At 38.2% G+C, this 13,138-nt stretch overlaps 1 protein-coding gene and 1 long non-coding RNA gene across 2 annotated transcripts; one reads left to right on the top strand and one right to left on the bottom strand.

Moving 5' to 3' along the window:
• Window positions 1-1,692: 1,692 nt before the first annotated feature.
• LOC117213504 (potassium voltage-gated channel protein Shaw-like) lies at window positions 1,693-9,043 on the bottom strand. Its single transcript, XM_033458887.1, has 6 exons — window positions 8,640-9,043; window positions 7,194-7,646; window positions 4,757-5,044; window positions 3,926-4,135; window positions 2,541-2,723; window positions 1,693-1,966 (listed from the first exon to the last, which is right to left on the bottom strand). The coding sequence occupies exons 1-6, from the start codon at window positions 8,934-8,936 to the stop codon at window positions 1,727-1,729; spliced, it is 1,671 nt and encodes a 556-aa protein (XP_033314778.1). The 5' UTR covers window positions 8,937-9,043; the 3' UTR covers window positions 1,693-1,726.
• A 2,532-nt stretch (window positions 9,044-11,575) lies between these two features.
• Window positions 11,576-12,548, top strand: LOC117213466. The gene is made up of 3 exons (XR_004488666.1): window positions 11,576-11,685; window positions 11,876-12,002; window positions 12,360-12,548. It is a non-coding gene; the product is annotated as an uncharacterized LOC117213466 (long non-coding RNA).
• The last annotated feature ends 590 nt before the right edge of the window (window positions 12,549-13,138 follow it).

Genomic DNA, 13,138 nt, shown 5'->3' on the forward strand with positions numbered 1-13,138 from the left:
CATAAATATTCAAAAGATGTTTCTACCTGCTCCCTACTAATCCTTTCCTTTTCTAGTATAATCAAGTTACCCTTTTTTAAAGTCTTCATATCCTTTCAGCACTCACTGACTTCGTCGTTTAAATATTCAGAAGGAAGAAACAGCGACACGTTCGCAAAAACTCCACAACCGCGCCTCTCCAGGCATAAATAAAGCATCTCACGGATTAAATATACGCATATACATAGGTATTTACGTACGTCCATATCGTCCGCCGAACGAGAATTAACTCGCCACATCAACAAAGTTGTACCAGACGTGATGCACGTTAAGCCAACGAAACGAGAAAAATTATAAATATTCTGTTCTATACGCACGAAGTTCTTCTTTAATCACACAGTTGATTATACAATTTAATGTAGAATTTTAGAGACTCGGTTTAATTAATTCCGTTTAATTGCAATGTGCCAGAAGATGGAGGCTTAAGAGGAACGATTAGTTGCCAGATTTATTGTTTTTATTCCAAGAGTTTACGACCAATAAAACGAAATGTCCGAAGAAGTTTATTTAAAATCTCTATAAAATTTATATACGATACAATGTGTAATGTTTACAGTTTTTTACTTTGATCTAGAATTATAGAATGATAAACAAGTAATTTGGAGGACCAGAAACAAAGTGGCACGAGAGCTCGCGTATTCGGACGTCAATTTACTTTGTACAAAGGTTCAATTACAAGCATGCGTAATAGTTTTGCACGAAACATCATACATAGATGCATTGCTTTAACTTGTTACGCCGTGTACAGTGATTTACATGTGTATTAATCAATGTGAATTTTTTATACTACGCACGATCAAAATGATCGATAGATTTCTAGTCTCAAGATATTTTCTCTTATCATTGCCCAAATTCGTTCTGCGATAAATTGGCCACATCTGTATACTCAAACGAGGCTTAATCGGAGTTTTAATCAAGATTCATCAAATAAATTCTATGTTCGAGCCAAGGACCTTATAAAACGAAAACTTTCTACGCGGATTCCATCCCCTATTGCATCACAGTCTCAATCAGACGATTTAATAAAATTTACGATTCAACGATAAAAACTACGACGGAAAAGTAGAAGTATTTTCCATAAATTTTAAAGATCGCATAGACACTCGTACAAGGGCGTATACACCGTCGAGAAGATTTCCCAGTAAGAAAGAAACGAATCCAGAGAATCAAGTTTTACACGTGCACCGCTGTAATCCGAGTAAAATACGAGTCGCGCTATTGAATCGAGTATCATTGTGGAGAAGAGAAAGAAACTTTTATTCCGAAGGGAAGATAATTTCAGGCGAAATGGATTAAGATTTCCAGCATTGTCGCATAAACAGTGACGCGTAGCCAGGCGTCGCGTCGTCGCGTCGAACTAAATGAATTTTACCTCGAGGATTTCGCGCCGACGTTCACTGCTTATTCATTACGCGCCTTTTCTCACCTATTTTCATTTTTATTCCAACGCGATTGATCAATCACCAATTCGGTAAATAGGTCGGTTATTCGAAGATGTGACTGTGCCATCTTTAGATTTGCGAATCTGTCACTTTAGTCAAACGGTTCTAATTCTGACGAGGTTTTCTGATGAGATCATTGATTCTACGCGAATAATCTGATTCACGAGACAGCGTGTCACTCGTATTTAATAGGAAAATAAATAGAGGAGAGTAATTAAATCGAATTTATTTATGCGCATTAACTGTTACATCGTTTCCAACGTGTCTGGCACAATGATGTAAGTATGAGGTATATCTTTGGAGGTTCCTGTAAACCAACTTGCCTTTTTGCCCTCCTCCCTTTGATACGTATCATACGTAGCCCCATCAACTGCTGTGCCATTTTTCACGGGATTGGTGGTGGCAAGGTGAGGAGAATCCACTCTGTCAGAATTTATGGTTCCCGTGACGGTGGATTCTTGCGGCAAATTTATCACGATATTAGGCTGTGTAAGAGGAAATACCAACAAAAAAGCATGAACAAGTTGCTTTGAAAGTGTAATTAGTACACACATTGTTATTAATATATTTGTGTTCAATGTAGGCGGTCTTTACACGGTACTCTTGCATTTTGCATTTTGTTTCCTTTGCGAAACACGCTCAGACAGTTCCTAGCGAGGGCTGCTTTCAGCATCTGGCTGGTTTCTCATAAATTGTAAAAGGAAACCTCCTTTTCCCTCACCGGAACGTCTAATGCGTTAAAATCTTGTTGCAGCTTTATTTATTAACTGCACGGCATATGAATCGTGTCGGAACGGGGTTTGTATTACCTCGTTGCACCTTTACGAGCATTCAGGTTCCTCAATATGCAAATCAAATGGACGCGAACGTAGAGTGTCTCGTTATTCATTAACGACAGTTCTCCGGTGCATCGAGGATTATGTAATTCAATTTTATACAGTAATTAAGGCAGCCGGTATTCTTTTAATTGGTCTATCGTTTATAAAATTTATCGATTTACTGGTTACTGACAGAATGACATCACTGCACACCTCAAATTATCAACGCATAGCACATTACCTGCAGATTGAAAACATTTTCCAACCCTATGGTTGCTGGTCTCCGTCTCAGTGACCTGGACGAGGTATTGGAAATAAGTTGAGATTGAATATCGTTGGCATCTTGGTAACTCAAACATCTCGATCGCCTTGGCACTTCCGCTGGTAGCACTCTTCGCCTTTGTTTCGGTAACTTGCTTCGAGCCTGTAACAATTTTTACGTTATTTCATTAATTTTTGCAATTTTTGCTTTATTTTTGCTCTAAATTCGTCTAAAGAGATTCTATCAAGATCGACGACCCAACACGACTGTGATCTCTTCTTGTTAGAATTACTTTGCAAATTATTTCAATGAGACTCATGTTCGTTTCGTCGATACGTTCTTCCTCCTTCGTGTTTTCATTACTCTCCCGCCAGTATCCTCGAATATGCTTCGTCGAAATGAAAAGATGTACGAAGCGGCTGAAATAAAGGTCGTGCAATCTCGAAACGTTTAATTTTCACGATGTTTTCCGCAGAACTTTCCGAATGCTCGCCCTCACGGACGAAACTTTCGAGTTTCCTTAAACTCGCGGGTTTTCAAGTAGCGAATGCTGGCCTAATCTTGACAGAGATAAAACGTTTAATACGGAACTTCTTAGACAGGTAACGGTACGATGTATAGACTCGCGAGTTCGCCAACATCAAACTTAAAATATTCCGTTGTCGATTAATTGAATGGCGGCGTCAATGCGGTGTATATCGAGTGCGCGTATCCGCGTTGCTCTAATGGCGGCATAAAAAATTGACACCGGGGCGAAACTTCTTCGCCGGATAGAAAGTTTCAAATTGGCTAGCGAAAAGTGCAAAAGTTTGCATGTTACTAGGCTGAATGGACTCCCGCTTCCGTGTTCTCGGTGAACGCGTTATTCAGCGTACAGGAACTGGTCCCCGAGCCAAGGCAAGTTAATCCGATGAAAAAAGGAAAATCTTCGCGCGTTACCTTCGCGTCAACTTCCTGTCTCGTTGAAAGAAACTGTGTCTGACACGAGGTTTATTAAATATGACTTGGGCAAAAGTTACTCAGGCTTAAAGCAAAAGAATTTTATGCTTGGGGCACGAATTTGTACAAAATAAGGGATTTAATTAACATTAATTTAATGAAATTTGATTCGTAGCTTCAGGTTTTAAGTAGCTTAATTTGAGTAATCTTCAACGTGAGAATATTAAAAGAGGAAAAGTTTAGGAAGAGCGATGTCTCGCGTTGTGTCAGTGAGTACTGGTGAGCCTTCCATATATTTATTTTATTTTCCCATTCCATTTTTCTATCTGTCCTGAAATAGCGCAGTATAAATTCGTGCATATATATGTATAACGTATTCCAAAGGAGAAAGAAGAGATCTAAGCTTTTGAAAATGTGCTACGAACCTGCGTATGGGAATAAAACATGGAGAAGTTGCTGACGATAACAGGAACTGGAAGAGCGATAGCTAGAACGCCCGCAATAGCGCACAATCCCCCGATGAACATTCCGGGAAAGGTTTTTGGTGTCATATCGCCGTAACCAACTGTCGTCATGGTCACCAAGGCCCACCAGAGACCGTGCGGTATGCTGTCGAAGTCGTTATGCGGGTTTTCCTATCAGTCAAACGAGATGTATGAACGATCGTTTTAAGGTTTGTGCTTTCGAATAGGAACATTTAGGTTTCAAAAGGAAGAAAGGACCGCTTCTAAACACGAAGATATTGTTCCGTATATTCGCGAAACGATAATGCATCGTATTTGGCATTTGACAGTAAAGTAACGAGTTACTACAAGTACAATATACATCGGTATGTTGCTGTTACTGTCAAAGATAAATGAAAAATAATGCCTGTATGAAGAACCCAACGAGAACTTGTTTTATATTCGCTCGAATTCCTACAAGACTATATCCCACGAACAAAGATTTACACGCGGTCTTAATCCTCTTCTCAAATTAACTTGTTCAAAGAAGTAATCAAGGAATTCGAACTGAAACGTTTGCACGTAGTGAAAGTTTCAATATCGATCGTGCTCGGAGATCAAAGCTTCTCCCGAGCGAAACTTGTTCGTAGTACTTTAATATTTGAACTCCTTTTCCAATTATTACGTTCCGATCGTCCAACTTACACAACCTGGAAATCTTGCACCTGGTATACTCTCGGAAAGCAAGTGTAAGCACTTTTCGAGAAGTGCACTTTCGAGATGCCAATTCTCCTTTTTGTCCAATCAACTTACTTGAAGACGTTCTGCGTAGAAGATGAGACTGGCGAAGACGACGATGCCTAGAACGAGGAAGAATACCAGCAACGCCAATTCCTTGGCTGACGCCTTGAACGTATGGATCAGAATCCTAAGTCCTGGGGAGTGTCTCGTCAGCTTGAAGAGCCGCAGGACTCGAGCTATCGACAGAATCTCGAGATACAGGCTGGACTTGGTAAGGAACTCCGTGTAAAAGCTCAACGTAGCGGTTAAGTCTATCGCGTTCACTGGTGACACGGCGAATCTCTTGAAGCTTGGGCTTACCTGTAATTAAGTCGATCAATGAATCAGACCTTATATGTCAGATCGTGCTACAACATTGAAAATCTTGTTAATTTCTATCTCGATGCCAATCAAATAAATAGACACGAGTTTCCTTCTATTCGAAAATCTGCTTCTTCCAACGATCAGATAGATTCCGAGGGCTCCACTGTAGATTGTAAATGAGAATTCAATAATTGCGCTATTGATCACTGCGGAGCGTATGGTTTATGCAGGATTTCGCGTAGAAGTGAAAAATCCTCGGTACTTTGTCCACATCGTTGGTATTTTTCGCACGTTCCCAACCGTTCCTCGCCGAAAAAAATCAATACACGAAATCCGTATTCCGGCTTTCAAACATCACGCGAAATATAAATTACACGGAATGATCTTTCGCGAGTCGCGTGCAACGTCATTAAATCTCCTTCTAATATTCGTTTGGATTTTTAAAAGCAACGACTTGCTCCGCTGGAAGCTATTACTCTGCGACTAATCAAGGTCTAGATGAAATTATGATGTGACAGTTTAAAAGCAAACGTGACATTTCATTTTAGTTCTTGGTAGAAATAAATGGTTTTTAAATTTCGTGGCAGTGGATGTTATTCGGCGTACGGTGAAACCGGGCAGGTTATAATTTCCTTGAATTTATACGTGTTTCAACGTGTTGGAAAGTACAGTAGTAAATACAGATACCCAATAAATCAAATAGTACTTTTATAATGTTTTATATACGAGCAAAAACGAGTCCTGGATAAAGGGATAATTAACGAATGATTTGTTACGTTGTTTAGTTGGAAGCAGTAAATCATTTCTAGTCTGGGATTTTTGCTGATTTACTTCCATAAAAATCTGAAACATCGTTGTATCTATTAAGACACGGAGAAACAAAATCAGGAAGTCAGAGATCCAACTGGTTTTTCCGGTATTGATATATCTTGAAAAAAAAAAGTACAATTGTAAGCTTAACATAACACGTATTCGAGACAGTCGTTAAGTTAATTGAACGTCGATCTAAAACTTCTCAAATATCGATTATAAGTTTTCGCGATCGATTACACGTTCTTCGACCGTAATATCATGCCTTGTGTTGTTTCTAACAATAATTCTTTTCTCGCAAGTGTTTTCTTTCGCCGTTAATTCGTTATTTGCGGCAATTCACATTTAAGGCGGTTTATCAAGAAATAGTCGAGGTCGTCTGGTACGTTAATTTATCTGTGTTAGCAAGCTAACCCGAACTAGCTTGCACCGAATTGAATTTGTTTACCGCACGTAGCACGCGCAAAAACGTGCTTTGTTCTAATGTTGTACCATTGTGTTTCACTGGTGAACCACTTTTGCTCCTGTCACTCACGTGCACTTGAAAGGGACGTAATTACATCGCGGGGTTACTTCGTTATTCACTCCTTCTTAGCTTATATAAAATGCAATAACAATGAAAGGTTGTACGATAATTACACTAAACAACCACGTTTTATTTGGATATTCTACGTCCTTTAAACACAACTCGAAACTGTTAAAAACTGTCTATCAAAATTTTTAACGGAAATATTTTAATTCCAATTTCCTCGTTTCAAGTACGGTTTTGTGTAATTGCATCTCATATGATATAAACATGCATGAAACTAGGGCAATTAATTGATTTTAACGAGGCGTAGAGCTTCACGTGCAAAATACTGCATTAATGATAATTTTATGTCATTTAATGTATATGGTGTCGTAGCAAGATGTGTAATATAATTAACCAAATGGTTCTCTGTAAAGCGTTCGATATTTGCTGATAAATGTAATAAAATGCCCACAGCACACCTTTATAATTACAACATTTTTTCTCGCTTTTCACTTGTAGATTACGTTGCAGTTTAGTTGGAAATAATCCTCTACGTTATACGTTATACACATACGTGTGTATGATCGTGTATAGAATGATTGATTGCTCGATCTTTACCTTTTCGCCTCCTGCGGCACATTTAATCATTCGATAAATATTTATTTAAAAAAAAACTGCATAAAATAAGAGAGAAAACGTTATCTATTGATTGTCGATGAAATGAAATTCCAAGGGTTTAACTGGAGGAAAGAGGTGTAGCTTCGAGCTGTCGAATACCATAATTACCCAGCTATCGTAACAACGATAGGACAATTTTCTACGTACCAAGCAGCGAAGAGTAATCTCCAAAGTAAACCAAGCGTTGCACGTATGTTCAAGGTAAAAGAGCACCGGATAAGAATCGACGTGATCCACGTATCCGCTGGATTCGAAATGCAGCGATTCACCGTTCCGTTGATTGTTTCTCGATTGTTTCGTCATCGTGTGACTCTTGAGGCAGAAGCAGAGAACCGAGAGGCAGATGAAAAGTATCGACATACAGGCTATGCACTTGGCCGCGGTAGAGGAATACGGCTCGTCGAACAGAGCCCAGATCCTTGGCCGTAGTTTTTGCCATTTTGTCAAGGTCCCTCTGTTGTATTCCTCCTCGTAACCGAAAAGTCGCGCGATCTCCTCGTCGCTTAATTTCTCACCCTCTATGTCCAGCTTGTCGAGAATTGCCAGCGTTGCTTGGGTGTCCCTGTGCACGCTGTAGGTGCTCCAACAACACGGTTCCACCTGAAATGTATGCGTAATTGGAAATTATACGCGTCGGCGATGATTAGAACTTGGCTAATTGCAGATCACGTAACTATAATAGATAGAGATCGTATTCCAGCTACATATCAAATAATTTCTTGGTCGTGATAAATTTTTGTGTTATCGCCGAGAGATTATCAATTATAATATAACGCTGCCTTAATTAGCGTGAGCGGATTTTCGTGAGATCCTCCAGGAGAAAAAAGGATCAGACGAAGACGAAAAGGTTAATTGATATTGATTACGTCATTAATTAACCAAGAAAGCGCAACGAACGAATAGAAGACCCAGTTTCTACCGTTATCTGTGTTTCACGTTTGCTACACAATTATATTTTACGAATGGTAAATTAGACGATACAAACAGCGTAGAAGAGCTGTGTATTTCGTTTTTCAAGAAATAAAAATACTCGCTAGAGCACGTTAGACAAATAATCGATAATTTGGAAACAAATTTGTCGTGTGTCTGGCAATTGGCCGCAACTTAAGCGTATAATCGATCAGAACCGAAAATCAAACGCTGGATGTTTGTGCAATAGAAACTGTCGTCGGACAAACGTTTCTAACCCGGTGACTCGATAGCAGGCCCGTGATTTCTGCGTTTTGAAAGAGACATTTCCTGCGATATCAAAGCATATTTGTGTCCGCGCTGCTAGTCTGGAAAATGAACAGGCAACCAATGTTAATTATGCAGAATCGTTAAACGTTATGAAATAATGCAGTTGCGTTTCGAATCGAATAAACGGTCGGAATAAACGATCGAGTAAACGTTCAAATCTTTTGATCGTGGTATTCGTGTCTCGTTAGAATTTTCGTTTTAGAGTAAATGTTCAAACAAATATAGTGAGTCACCTATTCTTGTTTCTGTTATCTGCTGACTTCTTTTTCCTGATTCAGCGTAACCAGAGTAATCACGTAGGATTTTACATAAAACGAAGTCGTTTCGCGGTTGAAATAAAAGGTAATTGCAAACCTGATTAGAGTCCAGTCCCCAGAAGTCGAGTTCCTCCTCGAAAAGCGGACCACAAACGTCTGTCGGGTAATGAAGCTTTCCGGTACGATAGTAATTCAACACCTGGGCAAAAACGCCCGGATGGCGATCGTAAAAGTATTCGTTCAAAATAGGATCGTAATTGACCAGGGCTTCCGTTAAACGTGACAACCTAGTAGCTGGTATTTTCTTCAGAGTAGACTTGTAGGTTTCGTGTCGTACACCGCCGACGTTCAGGATCACCCGGTCGTTCCATCTGCCGTCATCTAGCTTTCTCATCCTTCTGGATTTCCACGGTTCGCATGGTAGAAGGAAAAGCTCGAATGATAACTCAGGCTTCCGGACGGCATTGATATCAGACGCCGAAATGGTAAGAGCTATCAAATAAAAATTTATCGTATTGGTAAAGGAAATAGCTGGACAATTTTCGTTTTTCTTTCCTCTTTTCTATCTTTTTGTTCTTTCTTTTTGTCTTTATTTTCTCACTGCTATGTATACAGTTGCGGTGGAATTTGTGGACGCAAAGAGACGTTATGTAATACAAATTGAATAGAAACGAATTTTACGTAATAAGATACTTTCCTAAAAGGAAGTGAATTTTACATAATCTTGATAATGTATATTTTGTCTGAGATACAAGATGAGGTTTTATCTTCCTTTTTCGATGTGATGTAATGTAATACTGTTTCACTACTGTTACGTAGTGGTTCTTTTGTCAAGGAAATTGTGAAAGAAGCTTGTTTACGGAAAAATTAAATTAAGGTAGCTGATATAGGATAAGAAATAGCGATGGAATAGACTTCCAATGCAATTTTTTAAGGTATGACTTTTGGGATATCGGCACAAATAGGTTCGTCCGTAAAAATGATCCAACGTAAAATTCAATTTGACGCAAGTGTACGTAATAAATTTCAAAGATGCTTTCTCTTACAAAGTCTCGCTAAAATGTTAACAAAATTTGCCGATATTCCCTCAGTTTATGGTACATAATATTACGACGTAAGAAACGTGGTTATTTCGTCTATCAATATTATTAACCATATGAAGCTGATACATTGCAAACAATCGATAAATTTTGCAAATACTTCATTCTTTGCTTTGCACACTGTGCAAACACACACCGGACACATATACAAAACGCAATGTACGCATCTACCTGTACATCGAAGAAGATGGCATAGACGTATGCATATTTTCGTATTTTATTGCTTGTTAGCAGACGTAGGATCAATATTTTCATATTCCTATAGAAGTCGAGGATGTTGGCAAGGCAATCAATATGTACTTTGCGTTATTAAATTTACGACGATGAGAAGGGATAGGTTTTCAAATGCAGCGTCGCGCAATTACGCTCGCCGTGACCACTGATTACTCGACATCTAGTTTTCTATTATATATAATCTACGCGAAAGAAGACCGAAGTGAGTATTACAACACCCTTGGGAAGGATTGGCCGTCGGGAAAAACTGATTGGAAAATAGGTTGGAAATAAGAACCGTTCCAGGGGGAAATACGAGCCGCCCGTCAACTGTGCAATTTGAACGAAGCCACGTTCAGTCAAACGTAAAATCCGTACATCTTCTTAATGGTTTTTCTGTAGACTCGAAGGAATTTTAATTTTGACTTTTCCTTTCAGTATTTTGTCACTGAATTTTGTAATTGTATGTTAATGATGCGAGTTTATAGTATGCTGTGTTACAGTATAGCGTTAGTTAGCTTTTAGGAAATTCGATGCGCTTTCCATGCGGTGTCAAAAATATATCGGGACTTAAACACACACGATCACCACACTTTATACTCGATCAGATCTTTCGATAATAGGTATCTAGTAAAATTATCGTTTCCACGCATTAAGCACAAACACACAAGCATTATGGCAAATATACAATGCTCCCACTGAATTTATTTTAATAAAAGATAAAATAATAATCCTCACCAATTATATACTACGCATCCGTTAATCATATTTTTATAACGATTTAAATAATACGAACAATCTTATATCCTATATCAATCTACAGTCTATAAGAGAGATCAAAAAATTATTCACACTTGAAGTTTTTTTACAACTGAAAGTCACATAGGATCAGAACGATCTACTGGCGGAGAAAACGTCGATCGTTTCACCGCAGTCGATCGAAGAACTCGAGTTTCACGCAGAAGAATAACCCACGAAGCAAACGCGATTTCTCGTTCTATAAATTCGACACTGTTTATTTGCGTGGCCAGTCGCGAACCTTCAAGTTCCATCGACACGTGAACCGACGAGACTGTTCCATTTTAGAAACGAACTGAAAAATATTTATTTTCAAAATGTCGTTCATTCGTGTGAAAATCAACTAAGTGATAACCATTAAATTCTTCGGTATGTCGAATGTAAACGTATTTGATCTAGTTCGATATATTATACGATTAATGTGTAAATTGTATTCATAAGGGTGTACGCTTTTATGGAGTGACGATAAGCAGAGTTTTACAAGAAGGAGATGAAAGAGCAAGATAGAAACCATGAAAGGTGTAATATAAACTAATGAAAGATCAAAGTGTTCTGTGGTATACAGTAGTCTACTAGTATTTCAGTGCTGTCTCCGTAATTTATTTTTCGTGAGACACATCTTATGTAACTGAGTTTAAGGATTTACGAAACTCTAATATAACATATATATTGTATAAATATCATATCACACACACATATATATATTATTATATTATTATATAACTAATTTTAGTAATTTAATTTAGTAATAGTAAATATATACTCTAGATTTTATCTTCCAGTTATCACTGGTTTTACAATTTTTACCATATACCACTGCATAAGTATTTCGAATTTCGCGCGAGAATTTGATTGGAAGCGGCGCTGTTGCGCGTCGACCAATCAGGAATCAACTAAGCGATGCTACGTCGCGGGACTTCATTCTACAGTCGAAAATTGTGGCGTCGATATGTACCTCTCCGCTTCAACCGCGTCACCTTAACTACGTCGTATTTCCACCGCTATCCTGTTCCTATTATACGCTACTATTAGGTTAGTTTAATTAATACGCATTTGTTTAACGATTTATTCGACATTATTGTTCCGAAACTCATTAGTTTTTCGAACTTTTGTTGGTTCACTTTTTGTCGATCGACCGTTCGATTCGCTTATTGTCTCATTTTAATGTAACCGGTTTTAATTTTACAGATTTATGTCAAATATTTGGTTCTCTCTTGCACAGATAGCTGGTTGATCACTAAAACGAATTCGAAAGAACAGAAATTTATGGACGCCATGATAATTAATGGATAATTCGATGGCTGTCAAGCGGATTTGGTGTTCGATTCGCTGTAGTAAATGCAGAAGAAGTATGTATACGTTTATATTGTTTCTTTGTTGAACCATGCGTAATAAGCATTTGATGTACAATTGTTATATGTCACGGAGATCAGTAATTCGTATTAAATAATTGATTTGACATATAGATCGAGTAGTTCAGCGAAACAGATTCTTAATAGATTCTTAAATTTTTGCTTATAATATCGAAGTATCTTTTTTTTTTGTACCTTACTCATATTTTAAAGGAAAATTTAGTTTTAGTTTTAACTACTACTAATGCTGTATTATAACAATGCTTTATTGCAATGGTTCTAATTCAAACTCGTCTGTAATTCAAATCACTACACTCCCTCTGCGGTTGAATATGATTCCTATGTTGTCCATAGCAAATCGCAGAGGGCGTAAGAAGCACGTCGAATTTTTTCCAAGTCGGTATTTCAGAACGTGACACACAAAGCGTTATTTAATGTCACCACTGACGTGTCACGTTTATTCTATCGTTAACATTAGGAGATACATACGTTGAGCGACATCTGTTATCAACCGTAGTTTTAAATCACGAAACGTCTGACCTCTATGCAGAGGACCCTGCACTACAAAAAGATTATCGGAGATCGTGAGACCGCTACTAACAACTGGACCAAAACAACGAAACGAGACGATGCATCTTCCGATGTCAAGAACAATTGTGAACACACGCGACCGGGTTGTTTACTCGCAGGCGCACAAAAACTAGGATAGAATATGGCCTGTCGGTTCGTTGAACGTTATGTATCACGCAAGCGAAAGCGCGATTCGGAAAAACGGATTGTTGAGAGAAATACAGCCATTACACGATTAAAAGTTATGGTCTTTGCGACGATGTCAATATCAATGACTAACTCGTTGCTCCACGATCTTTTTGGTAAGTTTGTAAATCTCCATTTGATTAATAAATTCACGAAGGCTTGATAATTAGAATCGGGCACACACGATGAGTTTTTACTGTCAGTAAAGAGCATCGAAGAGCATCGAAGAGCTATCAAGAGCATTTAGGTGCTAAATTTTAGATCGTCTAATCTAACGGTTCGTATTGAATTTAATTTATCAGGATTTTGATTATAGTTATTTTGTAAAAATAGTAAAATAGTTTCTTTTTTTGATAGGCTTAGTACGCAGTCGTTTT

Source organism: Bombus bifarius, unplaced genomic scaffold (genome assembly GCF_011952205.1).
Source record: "Bombus bifarius isolate JDL3187 unplaced genomic scaffold, Bbif_JDL3187 scf7180000009111, whole genome shotgun sequence".
Classification (NCBI taxonomy): domain Eukaryota; kingdom Metazoa; phylum Arthropoda; class Insecta; order Hymenoptera; family Apidae; genus Bombus; species Bombus bifarius.